The 20,269-nt window shown below is 45.1% G+C and overlaps 1 protein-coding gene across 1 annotated transcript in view; it reads right to left on the reverse strand.

Annotated features, from left to right (window-relative positions):
- Positions 1–20,269, reverse strand: part of GALNTL5 (polypeptide N-acetylgalactosaminyltransferase like 5) — a 51,996-nt gene that overhangs the window by 20,988 nt on the left and 10,739 nt on the right. The window contains exons 3-4 of the mRNA XM_086394815.1: positions 13,845–14,011; positions 8,877–8,999 (exon numbers count right to left, since the gene is read on the reverse strand). Coding sequence (XP_086250941.1) covers positions 8,877–8,999; positions 13,845–14,011 — 290 coding nt within the window. The remainder of the gene's footprint in view (positions 1–8,876; positions 9,000–13,844; positions 14,012–20,269) is intronic.

Genomic DNA, 20,269 nt, shown 5'->3' on the forward strand with positions numbered 1-20,269 from the left:
GGATCTTCCTGACCCAGGGATCAAACCTGCACCTCGTACGTCTCCGGTATCAGCAGGTGGGCTCTCTACCACTAATGCCACCTGGGAAGCCAAAATGGCCCACCTGCTGTGGGAAATAGTTGGGCAGCTCCTCAAAAAGTTAGACAGAGTTACCACATGGCCCAGAAATTCCACTCATTGGCACATTTTAAGAAGAATTCAGGGGACTTCCCTGGCAGTCCAATGGTTAAGACTCCACGCTTCCAATGCAAGGGGCACAGGTTTGACTCTTGGTTGAGGAACTGAGATCCCGCATGCTTTGAGAACAACAAAAATTAAAAAATTTAAAAGAATTCAAACGTACCCGTGTATATGCGTATCTATAGCAGTACTCCTTATATTATCCCAAAGATGGAAATAGCCCAAATGTCCACCAACAGATGAGTGGAGAAACAAACTGCATATACACACACAATGGAATATCATCCAGCCATAAAACACAAAGTGCTGGTACATGTACCTGAATCTCAAAAGCATTATGCTGGTGAAGAGCCAGACGTAACAGGTCTGATTTCATCTCTATGAAATATCCAGAATAAGTAAATCCAGAGACAGATGAAGACTGGTGGTTGCCAGGGGCTGGGAGAAGTGGAAATAAGAAAATTTCCCAGTTTATGGGTGTGCGCTTTTCTCTTGGGGTGATGAAAATATTTTCGAACTAGAGGGGGTGGTGCTTGTACAACACAGTGACTCTGCTAAATGCCATATGCCCAGATTAAGCTAACTTCTCCTTAGGATCTAAAATCACTGAAGGGCCGGAACTTCCCCAGCGGCTCAGTGGCAAAGAATCCAATGTAGGAGACACAGGTTCGATCTCTGGTCTGGGAAGACCCCACGTGCCGCGGGGCAACTAAGCCCGGGAGCCGTAACTATTGAGCCTGTGCTCTAGAGCCCTCAAGTTGAAAAGACTGAAGCCGAAAACTCCCGCACTCACGTGCTGCAACTTCTGAAGCCTCCACTCCCGGAGCCTGTGCTCGCAACAAGAGAAGCCACAGCAGTGAGAAGCCCGCACACTGCAACTGGAGTGTAGCCCCCGCTGACCACAACTAGAGAAAAGCCCATGTGCAGAAACAAAGACCCAACACAGCCAAAAATAAACACATTAAAAAAAACAAACACTGAAGGACACTAGTTCAACGGACCTGATAAAGGGTCTTTCCCATCCTTCTTCCTTAAAATATATATCTGGGGAATGTTCAAAACTGAATTGCCTGCTGAGGTTAAAAGTCAGGAGAAATATTCTTCATCTTGCCTGAGTGGAAGCTTCCTTTCTGCTCTCCTGTAGCAACCTTTGTCATTGTTGTCCAGTCGCTCAGGTGTGCCGACGCTTTGGGACCCCATGGACTGCAGCACACCAGGCTTGCCTGTCCTTCCCCAACTCCCTGAGTTTGCTCAGTTTGTCCAGTCGCTCAGGTGTGCCGACTCTTTGGGACCCCGTGGACTGCAGCACACCAGGCTTGCCTGTCCTTCCCCAACTCCCCGAGTTTGCTCAGTTCACGTCCATTGAGTTGATGATGCCATCCAACCATCTCATCCTCTGTTGCCCCCTACTCCTCATGCCCTCAATCTTTCCCAGCATAACCTATTTACACAACTTCTCTAGGGATTGTGTTTTGCAAACAAATGCTGTATCAATCTCTCTCAATATTTTCAGTCTCTTTCTCCCCTTGCTTCATTTTATTTTCTGCTTTTCTTTAGTGTCAACATTTTTACATTTAAACATTAGTTTGTTGTTCATTTGCTAAGTCATGACTGACTCTTTGTGACCCTGTGGACTGCAGCATGCCAGGCTTCCCTGTCCTTCACTATTTAATCATAGCTCATTATATCTATTTTAAACATTCTCGATTTGGTCTCTAAAGCAATTATTTTTAAGGTATTAAATATTTTAATTTTTATTAATAAAATTATTGTACAATAATATTTTATTTCAATTTATTGTATTATGTTATTGCTATCTCTCTTAATTTTTTTGTTTTGGGATTGATGTTTGATAATGTGGTGTGCAAAATCTAGTTATGGGGGAGTTTACAGAGAATCTCTTTGTGCTTAAGTGTATGATCAACTTTTATAAAATACCCAAGCTTTTCTACTTCATGCACATCATAAATCTGTTAAACATTTGGATTTTGTGAAAAAAATTCAAGTGACTCTGCTATTTGAATTTCTCATTTTTGTTTGTTTGCTATTTCCATGACCATTCACTGCCATGGAAATCAGAATTTGAGGGTTTGCGTCCTGAATTGTGTGACCTGGAGCAGATCTCTAGTCTTTTGGGGACATTAGTTTCTTTAACTAGAAGATAAGGATTGTGAGTTCTAAAATCTGAGAGACTTCTCACCATGAATGGTCTGTATTTTCATTAGTTTTCCCTGTATTTCTCCTACTTTTATTTTACATATTTTATCATTTTGAAGCATATAATTAAATATCTATTTTTTAAATTTAATTTTATTTCTTAACTTTACAATATTGTATTGGTTTTGCCATATATCGAAATGAATCCACCACAGGTATACATGTGTTCCCCATCCTGAACCCTCCTCCCTCCTCCCTCCCCATACCATCCCTCTGGGTCGTCCCATTGCACCAGCCCTAATTTCTTATTTATTTGTACTACTCACTGTCTGGGCTTCCCAGGTGGCGCTAAGTGATAAAGAACCCGCCTGCCAATGCAGGAGATGTAAGAGATGAAGGTTCGATCCGTGGGTTGGGAAGATCCCCTGGCGGAGGGCATGGCAACCCACCCCAGTATTCTTGCCTGGAGAATTTCACAGAGAGGGGAGCCTGGCGGGCTACAGTCCATGGGGTCACAAAGAGTGGGACGTGACTAAAGCGACTTAGCATGCACTCACGTAATCACCTGCTAATAAGCATTTGTTTAATACTTAATGCTTAAAAAAGAGTGCTCATAATGACTTCATTCAATCATTGCAACAACCACATTAGTTATATATTTTTGTTCTCATACCATGGATTAGGAAGCTGGGGTTCTGAGAAGTGACTTGCCCAAGATCCTGTAACCGGTAATTGGCACATACCAAATTGGAAATGAAGGCTCTGTTTCAAAACTCAGTGCTTTTTGTTCTGTCAACCATCACCTCCCTTGGATTTTTGTGGTGGAAAGTCAGACGCTGCCCTCGGTGCCACATAAGTAAACATATTAACAGGTTCTGGGAATTAGGACGACTTCCTTGGGGAAGGGCATTACTCTGTCTCCCACGTGAGACAACGAATCGTCTCTTGTTCTGTGTGACAGCCATGTAGCACCACAAGTTCTCAATGGCGTGTTCAATTTTGCTAACCTGCTGCCTTTAGGGTGGCAGTTGAAATCTACACCTCATCTCTGCCCGCTTGGCCACTTGATGACCATCCAGGCCAATTCAGTGGAAGATACTCTATTCTCACCCCCTGATTGCCTTGCATTTATTCCCCCAAACTTCCTGTTCTGGTGTGGACTACCCTTTTACTCTTTCCACAGTTCCCTTATTTAAAGTAAATTCTTGGACTTCCTTAGTGGTCCAGAAAGAACCTGCCTCTCAGTGCAGGGGATGTGGGTTCATCCCTGGTCCTGGAAGATTCCACATATCACTGGGCAACTTTAGGGAAAGAGGAAATTAGCCAAGATGGAGGTGGTCAGGCTCTCTCGCCCCATGCCTCTGGCTCTCCCCACATTTTGTAAATGCGTGGTTTCGTAACAGTTGACATCACTTGTAGCACTGTGCATGTGCCTCATGATGTACCTGCTTGGCCACGGGCCATTTCTGCTCTGTAAGCTCCACCTGAAAGGCCTCTGAGGCTGCATTAAGGCTGTGTTTGCTGGGGCAACCATGAGAGAACACAGCGTGTCTGCTGCTGCAGCTGCTGTGCCAATCGGGAGAGAATAAACGTGTCTGCAGTTGCTACGGCTCCTTGAGTTTCCTTCCAGCTTCCTTTCTCGCACCTTGCCTACCCTGGCTTCAGCGGACAGTGTGCACCGTGAGATTCAGCAAGACAACAACTAAGCCCCTGGGCTGCAACTATGAGCCCGCAGGTCCCGACACCCTAGAGCCTGTGCCCCACGAGAAGAGAAGCCACTGAAATGAGAAGCCCACACCTCACAACTAGAGAACAGCCCCTGCTCGCCGTGACTAGAGAAAAACCCACGCACAGCAATGAGAACCCAGCACAGCCAAAAAGAAATAAAACGCTTTTAAAAACTAAAATCCTTAAAAAAAATTAAATTTCCCTACACTAAAATCTCCTGCAGACCTCCTTGCCTGATGTAACCCTGACTTTCCCGAGAAGATGCTGTTTCTCAGAGAAAGTCCCTCCTTTTCCTCCCTGACCACAAGAATCCTCGGGTTCAGGACAACACCAACGTTTCCTAGCTGCTATGGCTGCTTCCAAACCATAACATTTCTGCTCCCACGCAAAAACGTCCCCTTTCCTTTCAATTCAGGCCATCTAATTAGAGCTTCTCTTTCTCAATTTTTCTCCACTTTGCAAAACTCTAGCATTCGAATTCTTCCTGATAGAGTTAAATCCACCCAGCACTGGTCATTTTCCCTCCTGCCAAGGACACAGCTCAGGCTCATCACAGCTGTCTCAGTTTGAGGGCAACTTCGGTCATCACATAGGCAGCATCACCCACAAGGGCGAGTGGACAGGCAGCCATAAATATTACCAAGAAAACTCCATCAGAGGCAGGAAGATAGAGAAGAACAGGACCGCGCTGTTTTGTACGGGGTGATTTCGAATGGCCTCTCTGATAATGTGACACTGAACCAGAGACCTGAACAAAGTGAAGTAACAGGTCACGCAGGGGACTGGAGGAGGAACATTCTAGGTGGGAAAATCACATGCAAAGAAAGGCTCTGAGATAGTACAGCTGGCATGTTTGAGGAGCAGCAAGAAGGTCAGTAACACGAAGGGAGAGCGAGGGGGAGGTGAGTGATGAGGGCAGAGCTTCCCTGGTGGTCCAGGGGTTGAGAGTCTGCCTGCCAATGCAGGGGACACAGGTTCAAACCCTGGTCTGGGAGTATTGCACCTGCCATGGAGCAAGTAAGTCTGTGGGCCGCAGCTAGAGAAGCCCATGGGCCTAGAGCCCGTGCTCTGCAACACGAGAAGCCACTGCGACGAGAAGCCTGCCAACAGCCACTAACGAGTACCCCCGCTCACCACGACTAGCGAAAGCCCAGCGACAACGAAGACCCGTGCAGCCAAAAATAAATGAATGAACGTGAAAAACTGCAACGTAAAAAGCAAACTTTTTTTAAAATGTAGAATATCATCGGGATCATAGAGTAAGAACTTCTCAAACAAGACACAAAAATCATAAAGAAAAATATTGATGAATCTGACTATTTCATTATTAAGTTAAAGCTAGCGACCATGACTTTTTAAATGAATTTCACTTCTCTCTTCTTTTCTACTTTTCCTGTTAGGTGGTGCCATGTGGCACGTAGGATCTTAGTTCCCCCACCAGGGATGGAACCCATGCTCTCAGCGAGCTCAGTCTTAACCAGGGGGCCACGAGGGAAGTCCCAAAGCTATTGGCCCTTAAAATAAACCTCCAAAATGTACAACAGCTCCTATGCAGTCAAAGTTTCTTTCTACTCATTTAGCTCTACCCTCGTCAGCCAGAACAGAACCCTCCGGTGTGGAGGGGAATAAACCAACTTCCTGCGAGCCTTGGTCAGGAAATGTGGCTGAAACGTAGTCACGGGCCATTCTTACCGAAAGGAAGGCAAGAAAGTCCAGCGTGGCTCTGTGCCCAGCAAGAGGAAGTGGATTTTTTGGTAAACTTCTGTTCAACTTCCCTGGTAGCTCAGATTATAAAAAGTCTTCCTACAATGCGGGAGACCCTGGTTCGATCCCTGGGTCGGGAAGAGTCCCTGGAGAAGGAAATGGCAACCCACTCCAGTATTCTTGCCCAGAAAATTCTATGGATGGATGGAGGAGCCTGGCGGGCTTGGCGGGCTACAGTCCATGAGGTCGCAAAGAGTCGGACACAACTGAGTGACTAACACTTCTGTTCAACGCAAGACATCATCAACAAAGATGGGAAGACCAACCACAGACTGGGGAATGATATTCTCAGTGTATATAACACAGGATTCATATCATAAAGGCACCTTCGAATCAATAACAAAAGGACAAACAACCCAATCAAAAAACTGACAAAGGATATGAACAGACCAAATTCACAGAAAAATCTATAAACAATCTACAAAAATATGAAAAAATACCCCATGTTGCTATTAGTCAAGGAAATGCCAAGAAAATAAAGGATACAGCTCTTTGACCAAAATTTTGTCAAAGACTAGAATGACTGGTCTTCCCTGGTGGCTCAAATGGTAAAGAATCCGCCTGCAGTGAGGGAGACCTGGGTTCGATCCGTGGGTCGGGAAGCTTCTCTGGAGGAGGGCAACCCACACCAGTATTCTTGCCTGGAGAATCCCCATGGACAGAGGAGCCTGGTGAGTTACGGTCCGTGGGATCACAGAGAGTCGAACACAACTGAAGGACTAAGTGCAGCAGAGAACGACTGGTAATAAATAACCAGTGTCAGCAAGGCTCCAGGGAGAGGGCCCTCTTATACCCTGTGATGGAACTATTAATTGGTGTCATCTGTTTTAGGACAATTTGGTAGCATCCACCAAAATTTAAAATAAGAATTCCCTTTTGCCCAGCAATTCCACTTTTAAGAAATTATCCCACAGGTACAAATATTCATTTCCACAAGGGTGTAAGTACAAAAACTGCCAGTGCAACTTTTTTTTCCAGTAATTGTAAAAAGTAAAAATCAGGAAATGACAAACGGCTGAACAAGTTATGGCAATCCATTATGAAATCCATATGGAATACCATACAACGCTGCAAACAAAAACGGAGGTAACTGTCGGGCATTGTCACGGGAAAAGTTACAAAACATTAAACTGAAATGAAAAGAGTAAGTCTCAGAATAGAGAAAGTACAATTCCATTTATTTAAAAATCCTTAAATCTATGTGTACATGTGTGTATATACACACAGACATATGTACACACATATGCATATTAATGCATAAAATCAAGGTTCTGAAAAGACACATGCCATTCAGTTTTAGTGGTTTGTATTGAACTTTGGACAAGTAGTATGTACTATCTGGTAGATGGCTTCCCTGGTGGCTCAGACAGTAAAGAATCTGCCTGCAATGCAGGAGACCTGGGTTGATCCCTGGGTCAGGAAGATCCCCTGGAGAAGGAAATGGCAACCACTCCAGTTTTCTTGCCTGGAGAATCCCATGGACAGAGGAGCCTGGCAGGCTACATACAGTCCATTGAGTTGGACAGGACTGAGCAATGTAGTTAGGTAAGAGAATGTCTCAATTGATCAGGCCGAAGTAGAGGAAAAAAAAAAAAGACTTAGATTTTGCTTTTAGATGGCCTTCTACTCAATAAGGAAATAGCCTTGCTAAGGAACGGAGATATTTCCTCAGATTGCCACATGGCCGGATCCTTAAACATCACCCCTCGCCTTTGGTCCTAGGTTAATTTTCTGGGAACAACCCTCTGATTACCCGGGCTTCCAGGAAGCTCGATCATCGGGATTCCCCTCGGGACTCATTCCCTTGCTGGTGTCTCGTGTCTCACAGCTCAGGCGGAGGACGGGGCTGCTGTCCCAAGGGATGCCGGAGGCCAGATGGGATCCCCCTGCACCCAGCAGCTGAGACCTCCCTTCACAAGAAGCTGCCCCAGGAGTTCCCCCAGCTTTGGGATCTTCTGCTGTGTTCACGGAGAAGGCAATGGCACCCCACTCCAGTAATTTTGCCTAGGAAAATCCCATGGACGGAGGAGCCTGGTGGGCTGCAGTCCATGGGGTCGCGAAGAGTCCAACACGACTGAGCGACTTCACTTTCACTTTTCACTTTCATGCATTGGAGAAGGAAATGGCAACCCACTCCAGTGTTCTTGCCTGGAGAATCCCAGGGACGGGGGAGCCTGGTGGTCTGCCATCTATGGGGTCGCACAGAGTCGGACACAACTGATGAGACTTGGCAGCAGCAGCAGCAGCAGCTGCGTTCACACCAAGGCCACGCCCTCCCGGGGGCTCCCAGCCAATCACTGCGCACACTGTGTGGGCCCCCGAGAACCGGGTGAATCCGAACGGCCACAGGGGCCCCACTTAGGGCTCCTCCAGTGCATGGTCTTGGCTCCGGGGCTCCTGACCGGCCCACTCTAGCCCTTTCTGGGAGCCACGCAGCAGACCGAAGGGATTTTGGACTTCCCTCTTTCCTTGCCTCCTTCCGCTGGGGTCAGACCAGAAGCTTCCAGCCCACACTTCGTCCTCTCCCCTTTATCCTTCGCAGACATTTCTCTGTAAGCACTCCTCCCGTGTCATCCGGGCCTCTGCCTCCCAGAGGACCTGGACTGACCCCTTCTTAGCTTCCGAGGTCCCCATGGGGTCTCCGCAGCTACATCACAGCCCCGCTCTCCTTGTAAAGTCTTGCTTTCCTCACCCTTTTACCTGGCTCCCAAGACCACCTGGGGGGCCCCCTGCATGTACAACTCCATCCCAGAGTCTGTACCTGGGGGACGCATCCTGTAATAGGAGGCTGAGCTTATGTCCCCCCCCCCCACCCCCGCCCCCACCACACAAAGGATAACTTCTATTTGTCTTCTATTTGAAATAACAAATTAACATCTTGAAGCAGAATACTTTCAGAGTCAGACTAAGATTTAAGACTCATAAGGCTGAAATACATTCCCAGTCTTCTGTTTATGCTGTGGAGACACGTGAGGATGGTTTCTACATGGGCAGGAAGACCTCTAGGACACAGACATGGGGTCCTGTCTGGAGCAAAACCTTCATACCTGAAGCATGGGATGCTCCAGTCATCCTTGCTCGAATCAGCCCCTCTCTCTTTTTGTTTCTTATTAATTTAATCTTTCCTCGAAAAATTTCCAAGTGATAGTCGAGTTTCTCTTTCAAATCATCTGGAAAAAAGAGTCAACATTTGACAACTGCAAAGTGTATTAACCAGTTTCTCATAATTAAACCAGTTTCTCATAATTTTGATTGATTCTTAAAAACTGCTATTCTGCAGATGTTCCAAACTTAAAAAAGAAATTTTGATTGCATGAACGTGCACAAAATGTGCACAAAACGTGAACAAAAAGAGATTCAGCATTGAAATCAGCTGTAAATATTCTTCTATGTTTCTAGTGAAATACTTACTTTTTTTTTTTTTTAACTTTTTGGCCACGCTTTGTGGCATGTGGACTCTTAATTCCCCGACCAAGGATTAAACCCAGGCCGTCTGCATTGGAAGCACAGAGTCCCAACCACTGCACCACCAGAGAAATCCATGAAATGCCTCTATTTTAATATATCATTATTAAAATTTTAATAGAAAAAGCATAAATTATGGTGCTTTGGAGCATTCTGACTTTATTCATAACAGTTGTGCACCTAACTTGGTACTAACCCCCAGGCCGGTCATCAACCACTCAAGTCTCAGTTTTCTCATCTGTGAGAAGGCAGATCTAACATAGGCCTTGCAGGACTGCAGTGAGAAGAAGAAATACATCACCAAGCACAGAGCCTGACACATAAGTCACTCAATACTCAGAGGTTAATATGATGATGATAAAGGAGGTCCTTTCCTTCTTGGAAGGAAAGCTATGACCCACCTAGACAGTGTATTAGAAAGCAGAGACATCACTTTGCCCACAGTGGTCCAATTATCAAAGCTATGTTTTTTTTTCAGTAGTCATGTATAGATGTGAGAGTTGGTCCATAAAGAAGGCTGAGTGCCAAAAAATTGATGCTTTTGAACTGTGATGTTGGAAGAGTCTTGAGAGTCCCTTGGACTGCAGGGAGATCCAACCAGTCCATCCTAAAGGAAATCAACCTTGAATATTCACTGCAAGGACTGATGCTGAAGCTGCAGCTCCAATACATTGGCCACCTGATGTGAAGAGCCTACTCATTGGAAAAGACCCTGATGCTGGGAAAGATTGAGGGCAAGAGGAGAAGGAGGTGGCAGAGGATGAGATGGTTGGATGGCATCACCAATTGAATGGACGTGAATTTGAGCAAACTCTGGGAGATGGTGGAAGACAGGGGAGCCTGGTGTGCTGCATCCATGGGGTCAAAAAGAGTCGGACATGACTTAGGGACTGAACAACTACAACAAAGGAGGTCAGTCTCTGGTGAGACGGATACAGATGCCTCAGAGGTCAGAGAATCTGGGGGCTGGGGGTCAATAGAGGCAGGTTCACTATAGTCTTGGCAGAAGAATGAAAGAAATCTCTTTCCTTTTCTGTGAAAAGAGTGCCAGGGCCCTGCTCAGAGGCAGATTGCAGGCTGCACAGCTACACTTGCAGGGTAGGTGCAGCATCTCAGATCAGATGTCTGCAAACACCCTCCAACATCCAGGACTCAGAGGAACTCTGTGCGGCAGACGTGGGAGGAAACAGGCCGTTCTGGCAGCGGTCATCGCTGACGTGAAGTGGAGGCTTTGAGTCGTCCGGGAGATGGCCATGCCGCTTGTGTGTGGTCAGGAGGGACCAGGACTGTGAGAAAGGTGGATGGTAGCGGGTCAGCCCTGGACATGCCTCTCATGTAACTCAATGGAGGTGGTTGTCTGGGTTCCTGACCCCTGCCATCCCAAGCTAAGGGACTCCATCACCAGTACGTACTGGTATGAGCCAGAAAAGACCAGCTGTAGTTCAAGAAAATTCTCCTAGAGCCCACAAGAAATCACCGTGGATTAAAAGTGGGGGTGCATCAACCCTGAGCACCATCAGGACACAGGACACCCCATTTCCTGCATTTCCTGTGTTTGAGGTTCTGTGTGGGTCCAGGACTAAGCTCCTTGGTGGGGCAGGTGAAATGACCACCCATCAGGTGGCTGTGGATCCAGGAGAAGAAGTAGAGTATCTGGTCCAACCATCTCTCAGACATCAGTGGTGAGTCCTCTGACGCATAAAGAATATCTGGGCAGATCTCCAGGTGTGTCTCTGAACTGTTGGCATAGTTCTGAAAGGCTGGGGCCCCTGGGGAGTTCCTCAGTCCTCCTGGGACTGCACCTCCATGGCAGGATGTCCATCCTTTGGGTGAGATGTTAGACTTCACAATCCAGCAGAGATCCCCCTGCTGCCTGCTCCTAGCTTTACTGGGGCTTTTTGCCCCACATGTGGCCAGATGTGTTGTTCAGTCAGATGAGGAACCTAGCCATCCTCCCACATCCCCTCCCATGCACAGAAATACACAGTACTGGACTCCTCGGATTTGAGTGGCTCCTACACAGTTCAGTTCAGCTGTTCAGTCGTGTCTGACTCTGCAACCCCATGGACTACAGCACGCCAGGCCTCCCTGTCCATCACCAACTCCCGGAGCTTACTCAAACTCATGTCCATCGAGTCAGTGATGCCATCCAACCATCTCATCCTCCGTCCTCCCCTTCTCCTTCTGCCTTCCATCTTTCCCAGCATCAGGGTCTTTTCAAGTGAGACAGTTCTTCAAATCAGGTGGCCAGAGTACTGGAGTTTCAGCTTCAGCATCATTCCCTCCAAAGAAATCCCAGGGCTGATCTCCTTCAGAATGGACTGGTTGGATCTCCTTGCAGTCCAAGGGACTCTCAAGAGTCTTCTCCAACACCACAGTTCAAAAGCATCAGTTCTTCGGCACTCAGCCTTCTTCACAGTCCAACTCTCACATCCATACATGGCTATTGGAAAACCATAACCTTGACTAGATGGACCTTTGTTGGCAAAGTAATGTCTCTGCTTTTTAATATGCTGTCTAGGTTGGTCATAGCTTTTCTTCCAAGGAGCAAGCATCTTTTAATGTCATGGCTGCAGTCACCATCTGCAGTGATTTTGGAGCCCAAATAAAAATAAAGTCTCTCACTGTTTCCATTGTTTCCCCATCTATTTGCCAGGAAGTGATGGGACTGGATGCCATCTTAGTTTTCTGAATGTTGAGTTTTAAGCCAACTTCTTCACTCTCCTCTTTCAGCAGGGTGACAATATACAATCTTGACATACTCCTTTCCCGATTTGGAACCAGTCTGTTGTTCCATGTCCAGTTCTAACTGTTGCTTCTTGACCTGCATACAGTGCCTGGCCAGTGAGTGAAATTCCTAGGTGGAGCTGGCACTAGCTTGAGTTCCATTCCACTTTTTTTTGGCTGCACTGGTCTTTCTTGCTGTGCACAGGCTTTCTCTCTTGTGGGGAGCAGGGGTCTACTCTTTACTTGCAGTGCATGGGCTTCTCGCTGCGGTGGCTTCTCTTGTTGCAGAGCACGGCCTCTAGGCGTCCAGGTCAGTAGTTGCGGTGCACAGGCCTGGTTGCCCTGCAGCATGTGGGATCTCCCCAGATCAGGGATTCAACCTGTGTCCCCTGCACTGGCAGGTGAATTCTTAACTGCCGAATCACAAAGGAAGTCCCCATTTCACTTTTGAGTTGATGTGTCTCTGTTGCTTCTTGAAGGGTGAACCTCCTCTTCTTTTCTTCCCTTGTCTATTCTTCTTCCTTCTGATTCTCCTCCTCTTTTTTCTGTCCCAGCCCATAGTGGGTCAGATTCACACTAGATTCGGTAAACCTTTAGGTAGTATCCAATATGCATGCATTGCTTCCGTGAGAGATGGACCCCAGAGACCTTATCCTTCATCTGGGTCCTCCCGGCTTGCCTCAGGTTTGGAATTAAGTTGTAAAATAGACAACTGAGTTCAAATGCTAAATGGAGCTCAGAAGATTTTGTTCTAGTGTTCCAGTTCTTTAAAATCAGTGAACATGAAGGAATGAACCCTTAAGTGTAGTCGGTGTGATTAGAATTCTTTCCTGTAAAGCACCTGGATTGTGTCATTACCCTACATTAAGTCTTGGAATCATTCCCCATTTTCTCCAAATAAAATTAAAACAATGCCTTCATGAGGGGCTACTTTTTATATTTCTGGTTTCATGCCCACCCCCTCCCTCCTAAAACTATACTCATACATAATTTACATAGGTCCTTTCCCAGTGATGCAGTGGTAAAGAATCTGCCTGCCAAGGCAGGAGACCCAAGAGACACAGGTTTGATTCCTGGGTGGGGAAGATCTCCTGGAGGAGGAAATGGCAACCCACTCCAGTATTCTTGCCTGGAAAATTCCATGGACAGAGGAGCCTGGCGGGCAACAGTCCATGGGGCAGCAAAGAGAAGGACTTGATTGAGCGCACACAAGCACACACACACACACACACACAACCTACATAAAATAAAAAACTATTCCAAACTCACCATATTTTCTGTTGCCCCTGGGCCATTTTCTCTGCCTAAAATACTTTTTCCTTCCCCTTCATCTATGTAATCCCAACTCATCTCAGTTCAGATGTCACTTTTGAAAAAAATGTTCCTTTCTTGAAGTAGAGTTGATTTACAATGTTGTGTTAATTTCTACGGTACAGAAATTTCTACTGTTAATTTCTACTGTGGTGATTCAGTTATGCATATTCTTTTTCATATTTTTTTCCATTATGGTTTATCGCCAGATGGTGAATATAGTTCCTTGTGCTATACAGTAAAAGCTTGTTGTTGATCCATCCTAGACATCACTTCTTCAACATCATCCATGACCTCTAAAGACCGGCTTGCCCCTGTGTTTATCTGAAGTGCTAGACACCCCATTAGCCCAACCAGAAGGTCAGGGACCAGACTCTCACATCACCATCAGTGCTCCAAAGTGCCTGCCTCGACACCCACCAAAAATGTTTTTTGTATAAAATAACTCAAGTGCCACAGAGATAGCACTGACTTCAAAGACGATTAGAAAGATGGTTAGCATTCTCTCTTACCAAAATCACTCATGTCGTCTACCAAAATAATTTCTTCAAGGATATACTGTTGAGTGAGGGTCATGATGCTGGACAGTGTTCGAAACAAGGCATTAAATTCTTCATTGTGGAAGCAAATGATGATGCTGGCAGTAGGTAGTTTGGCTGGGTACATTTTTTTCTGACACCTGCAGAAAGAGGAAGAAAATGATTTATCTAAAAGCATTAGATGTTTTGAGGACTCATTCACATTTTCCTCTTTATTCCTTTAATTGATGATTATGATGATAAGGTGACAGTACTTTTAAAACCCAAAAATTAAGATACAAAAATTTTTTTAAACATCTTATGTTTTTCTAATATTGTCTAAATTATTCTCCCCTTCTTAATGCCCATCATAATTGCTTTTTCCTGAGACTCTGTTTTGATAAAATTAGTTCTACTTTGAATATAGTATAAACATAAATTATACCTGTATTGTCATTTCTATTATAAAAATGAATTAATAAGCTTATACACATTAAAAGGTTCAAATTAACTTTATTGTCCTATCTTCAAAGAAAATCCATGTGCTATTACTACACTTGTATAGTCTGTTGCAACAAAGAAATGTAATAATGGATATGGTGTAATTAGATTTCTTCCAAGGATCTGGCAAAAAATGTTTTATGATTTTTTTGTGCACTTGAGGGAAATATGGACACTGAATTTTAGTAATATTAATTTTTAGCTATTAAGCATTGTTTGGATTGCTACCTTATTGGGTTGTATTTTGAAATATTTTGGTTGTAAATGACAAATGGAACTAGCTTAAGCTTAAGAAAGAGGTACACTGTAAAGGGAACCCAAATGTCCCACAGGACCTAGTGACAGGCAGGATCCTGGAGCATTCAAGAGCAATTCTGACTAGAGGTTTGAAAGTCACTCAGACATGCTCCGTTTCTGCTCTTGTCTTCTCTTTTAATATTCATTTATTGGGCTCACTGGGTCTTGGCTGTGGCGCGCTCGATCTTCAGTCTTCCTTGCAGCGTGTGGGTTGTGCAGCTGCAGCGTTCAAGCGTGCACACTCTTAGTTGTGACGCGGGGTCTAGTTGCCCAGAGCTGGAGGTCGGGCCCCCTGCACTGGTTTCCCAGAAACAGGTAGGATCAGAAGGCTGACCTTCCAGTAAGATCACTGCCTTGCGCTTGTGTGTGCTCAGTCGCGTCTGACTGTTTGCAACCCCATGGACTGTAGCCCTCCAGGCTCTTCTGTCCAGGGGGGTTTTCAGGAAGAATACTGGAGTGGGATGTCTTCCTACTCCAGGGGATCTTCCTGGCCCAGGGATCAAACCCACATCTCTTGTGTCTCCTGCATTGGCAGGCAGATTCTTTATCACCAGTGCCACCTGGGAAGCCCAAGATCACTGCCTCATCAAAGAGTGAGTAGATGAGAGACAGGAGTCGGGGGGCGAGGGTATAACCCCAAGAATGAGAGAGATGGTGAACTCAGGCTATGGATCACATCTCTAATATTCTATCTAGTCCAAGTTTATCATTTTGAGAAAACTACAAATTGAGCCCCTTCAGAGGAACGAGACAATGATACTGAAGGAGCCTGAACTCACATCATGTGAGTGTAAACCGCTAAGAGAAACCTAATGTGTATGGGTTTCTCCAAAAGCAATTGCTGAATGTTGCTGAGGTCTTTCTATATAGAAAACCTTTCGGGCCTAAATACGTTTCTTTTCAGGGTGAAGGTAATTTGGACAAACGCTTGGTTGTCATGTTTAGCTGATCTTGTGCTTCGCTAACACGATTCCCAATGGTCTAGTTAAAGCAGGACTATTATGGGTTGACTTGTGTCCCCCTACTCCGTATTCACGTATTGGCCTCCTAACCACCAGTACCCCCAGAATACGGCCCAATCTGGAAATGGGGTTGCTGTAATGAGTGAGAGGTCATTCGGGTGCCCTCATCCAGTAAGGCTGGTGTCCTTACAACAAGGGGACCTGAGGATACAGGGTGATGTGAAGAGACACAGGAAGAAAAGGGCCGACTCTAAGCCGAGGAGAGGGGCCTGCACCATCCTCCCCGCAGCCCAGAAGAGAACCAACCCTGCCGACCAAGGTTTCTGACTTCCCAGCCTCCAGAGACCCGTGAGACAACAAATCGCTGTCACTGGAGCGTGCCAGTCTGTGGTAGGTTATTACAGCAGCCCCACCAACCCAGCTGAAGAATGCTGCACGTTAATGTGCAGAAACATTCCTGAGCTTCTTTCCAGATGCATGTTCTGATGAAGTACGTCTGGGCTCGGGCCTGGCATTCAGGGGGGCTGACACGCTTCTAGGGGCTCCCAGTGCTACTGATCCTCAGACCACAGTCTGGGTCGGAAGGGTCTAGCAGACAAATACACAAAATGACAAACCTGTAAGCATGTTAGAAAAAACATCTTGATAGGTGACTGATAAACTATTCTGTAAACAGTTATTAACTTGTCTAAACTGTTAAATTGGAGGAGGCACTGGCACCCCACTCCAGTACTCTTGCCTGGAAAATCCCATGGACGGAGGAGCCTGGTAGGCTGCAGTCCATGGGGTCGCTAAGAGTCAGACACGACTGAGCAACTTCACTCTCACTTCTCACTTTCATGCATTGAAGAAGGAAATGGCAACCCACTCCGTGTTCTTGCCTGGAGAATCCCAGGGACGGGGGAGCCTGGTGGGATGCCGTCTATGGGATCGCACAGAGTTGGACACGACTAAAGCAACTTAGCAGCAGCAGCAGCAGCAAACTGTTAAATTATGGCCATGGTGGGGAGGTGGGGGGGAACTTGACTAAATCCAATCTTATATAAAACCCACTTTTCTAAATAAGTCTTGGATCAAAGAGAAATAAAATGCAAATTATTTAGGAAGAAGTGCTATGACAAACCTAGACAGCGTATTAAAAAAGCAGACATATCACTTTGCCGACAAAGGTCCATCTAGTCAAAGCTATGGTTTTTCCAGTAGTCATGTACAGATGGGAGAGCTGGACCGTAAAGAAGGCTGAGGGCCGAAGAATTGATGCTTTTTAAACTGGTGCTGGAGAGGATTCTTGAGAGTCCCTTGGACTGCAAGGAGATCAAATCAGTCAATCCTAAAGGAAACCAACCCTGAATATTATTAGAAGGATCGATGCTGAAGCTGAGGGTCCAATACTTGGGCCACCTGATGGGAAGAGCTGACTCATTGGAAAAGATGCTGAGAAAGACTGAAGGCAAAAGGAGAAGGGGGCAGCAAAGGGTGAGATGATTAGATAGCGTCACGGACTCAATGGACGTGAATTTGAGCAACTCTGGAGCATAGTGAGGGAAGCCTGGTGTGCTGCAGCCCACGGGGTTGCAAAAAGTTGAACACAACTTAGTGACTGAACAACAATAACAATTTAGAGATTGGTAAACCTGAAAACACAGCATGTTAAAACCTCATGTATAGGGCTTCCCTGGTGACTCAGTGGTGAAGAATCTGCCAGCCGTTGCAGGAGACATGGTTTTGATCCTTGGTCTGGGACAATGCCCATGCTGGGGAGCAACAAAGCCCATGAGCCTCAGCTACAGGGCCTGTGCTCAGAGCCTGCAAGCCGCAACCATGGGAGGCTGAGCACCTAGAGCCCGTGCTCTGCAACAAGAGAAGCCACCACAGTGAGAAGCTCATCCTCCATGACTAGAGAGAAGCCCCTGTCCGCCACAGCCAGGGAAAGCACACGCAGCAACAAAGACCCAGCACAGCCAAATATAAATTTTTAAATAAAGAACTGCTTAAAAAAAACCCTAATGTATATAGCTAAATCCTAATCAGAATAAAATGAATACTTACAAACGTATTATCATCTAAGGAAGAGATGAAATAAACTATTTTAATCTTATAGAAGGGCAAAAAGACCACAAAAATACATCAAAAGAAAGAAGAAACAACCCCATAAAGGCAACTAGAAACTAATGAGTTAGAAGACAAAAAAAGTAAAATTGATAAATCAAAGCAAAAGTTAGTTTTCTGAAAGATGACTAATATATATCCATTTCTACCAAGCTTTTGAAATCGAGAAGAAAAATGTACAAAAATAAGAATGAGAATGAAGGCAAGGTACCAGGAAAGGTGAAAGAGAATTATGAAAACAGGATGTGTGACTTTAAGCCAACAGATTTGAAAGTAGATGAAGTAGATTTTTATTAAAATAGATAGTTCTGAATAGACCCTAGAAATAGAAAGCCTGAGCAGAACAATCAATAACCTTAGAAAAAAACTAAACCGTTTCCATGTCTGACAGCAGAAAATGGAGCAGTGATTCATAATTACCAGACAAGTTCTGTTTCAAAATAAGAAATACACAGTGATATTATTTCAATGATGTTAGAGCATAGAGATATAGACAAAACATACAAATCCATTTTATGGAACTAGTGTAAATTTGATATAAAAATGTGATGACAGTAACTCAAAGAAGAAAAACAAAGCAGAGTTTCTTAAACTTGAGTCTTGCAGAGGCTCAGAAGAAAAAAACTGTCAACCCTCCAGGGCTGATTTCAGTTACCTTAATGTTTCCCAAATATGCATATGCAAACGAAAGTCAATCTTGTGTTTATAAGCTCTTGGAGGTGGTGGTGGTGGTGCGTGCTCAGTCATGTCCGACTCTTTGTTTCCCGTGGACTATAGCCCTCCAGGCTCCTTCGTCCATAGAATTCTCCAGGCAAGTATACTGGAGTAGGTTGCCATTTCCTTCTCCAGGGGATCTTTCTAACCCAGAGATTGAACTTGCATCTCTTGTGTCTCCTTCATTGCAGGTGAATTCTTTACCACTGGCACCACCTGGGGAGCCTCTTATAAGCTCTTACATAACCATAAATAAAACTGTAAAATTTAGTAAAATCACAGCTAAAATTCAGTTAAATTACAATTAAACTAATTTTACTTTCGGGTTGTGTTTTGCTGAAATGAAATCACCACATACAATTACAGGAAAGTTTCTTTAGACAAGTCAGTGCTTGGGTACCAAGTCACTTCATTCATGTCCAACTCTTTGCTGCCACATGGACTGTAGCCCACCAGGCTGCTCTGTTCACAGGATTCTCCAGGCAAGAATCCTGGAGTAGGTTGCCATGCCTTCCTCCAGGGAATCTTCTCGACCCAGGGGTTGAACCCTCATCTCTTCCACCTCCTGCACGGGCAGGTGGGCTCTTTACCACTAGCGCCACCGGGGAAGCCCTGACTAGCCAGTGCTACTATGCATTATATGACTGCTCACATCTCCAAGGACACAAAATTTTAAATTTTTCGCAGAGAAATTGTAGACTTCAACTGATACAAACTAATCTAATTTATACAGGTCAAAACAATTAGACAAAATATTAGCAGATCAAATAAAACAGCGTTTTAGAAAAATAGTATATCCAACCAGTCCATCCTAAAGGAGATCAGTCCTGGGTGTTCATTGAAAGGACTGATGCTGAAGCTGAAACTCCAGTACTTTGGCCACTTCATGCAAAGAGTTGACTCATTGGAAAAGACTCTGATGCTGGGAGGGATTGGGGGCAGGAGGAGAAGGGGATGACAGAGGATGAGATGGCTGGATGGCATCACTGACTCGATGGAAATGAGTTTGGGTGAACTCCAGGAGTTGGTGATGGACAGGGAGGCCTGGCGTGCTGTGATTCATGGGGTCGCAAAGAGTCGGACACGACTGAGTGACTGAACTGAACTGAAGGATAGTTTATTTCAGGAATGTAAGGATGGCTCAACATAAGTTATCAATAATTTGATGGAGGAAAGCCATAGTGATCATGCTAAGAAATTATTTGATAGAATTTAGCAATCATTTCAGAGAAGGCAATGGCACCCCACTCCAGTACTCTTGCCTGGAAAATCCCATGGAAGGAGGAGCCTGGTAGGCTGTAGTCCATGGGGTTGTTAAGAGTCGGACCGACTGAGCAACTTCACTTTCACTTTTCACTTTCATGCATTGGAGAAGGAAATGGCAACCCACTCCAGTGTTCTTGCCTGGAAAATTCCAGGGATGGGGGAGCCTGGTGGGCTGTCGTCTATGGGGTCGCAAGACTGAAGCGACTTAGCAGCAGCAGCAGCAGTCATTTCTGGTTAGAATAAAATCCTAAGTCAAAATAAACCCACTCTCAATTGACATAGCTTTGGCCAGTCATTGAACATGCCAGAAGTGGACTTTGCTACCAACAGAGCAATTCTGTTGCTCCTCCAGAATCCTCTGGCATTATTCTGACGCACCCATGAGAAGAACTGTTATTAAAGAAAGGAAAGGAAAAATGAACGTTAATAAATAAAGGAGAAAATTTCAAGTCAAGGAACAGAAAGAAATGTCTTTAGTGTAATCAAAGGTATTTAGTAGAAGTCAATCACAAACATTAAAAAATTAAATCCTAAAAAAATAATTCCCAACTCATTCTACAAGGCCAACAA

Source organism: Bos grunniens, chromosome 4, assembly GCF_055505025.1.
Source record: "Bos grunniens cultivar Pamir isolate PY7600 chromosome 4, Bosgru_T2T1.0, whole genome shotgun sequence".
Lineage (NCBI taxonomy): Eukaryota > Metazoa > Chordata > Mammalia > Artiodactyla > Bovidae > Bos > Bos grunniens.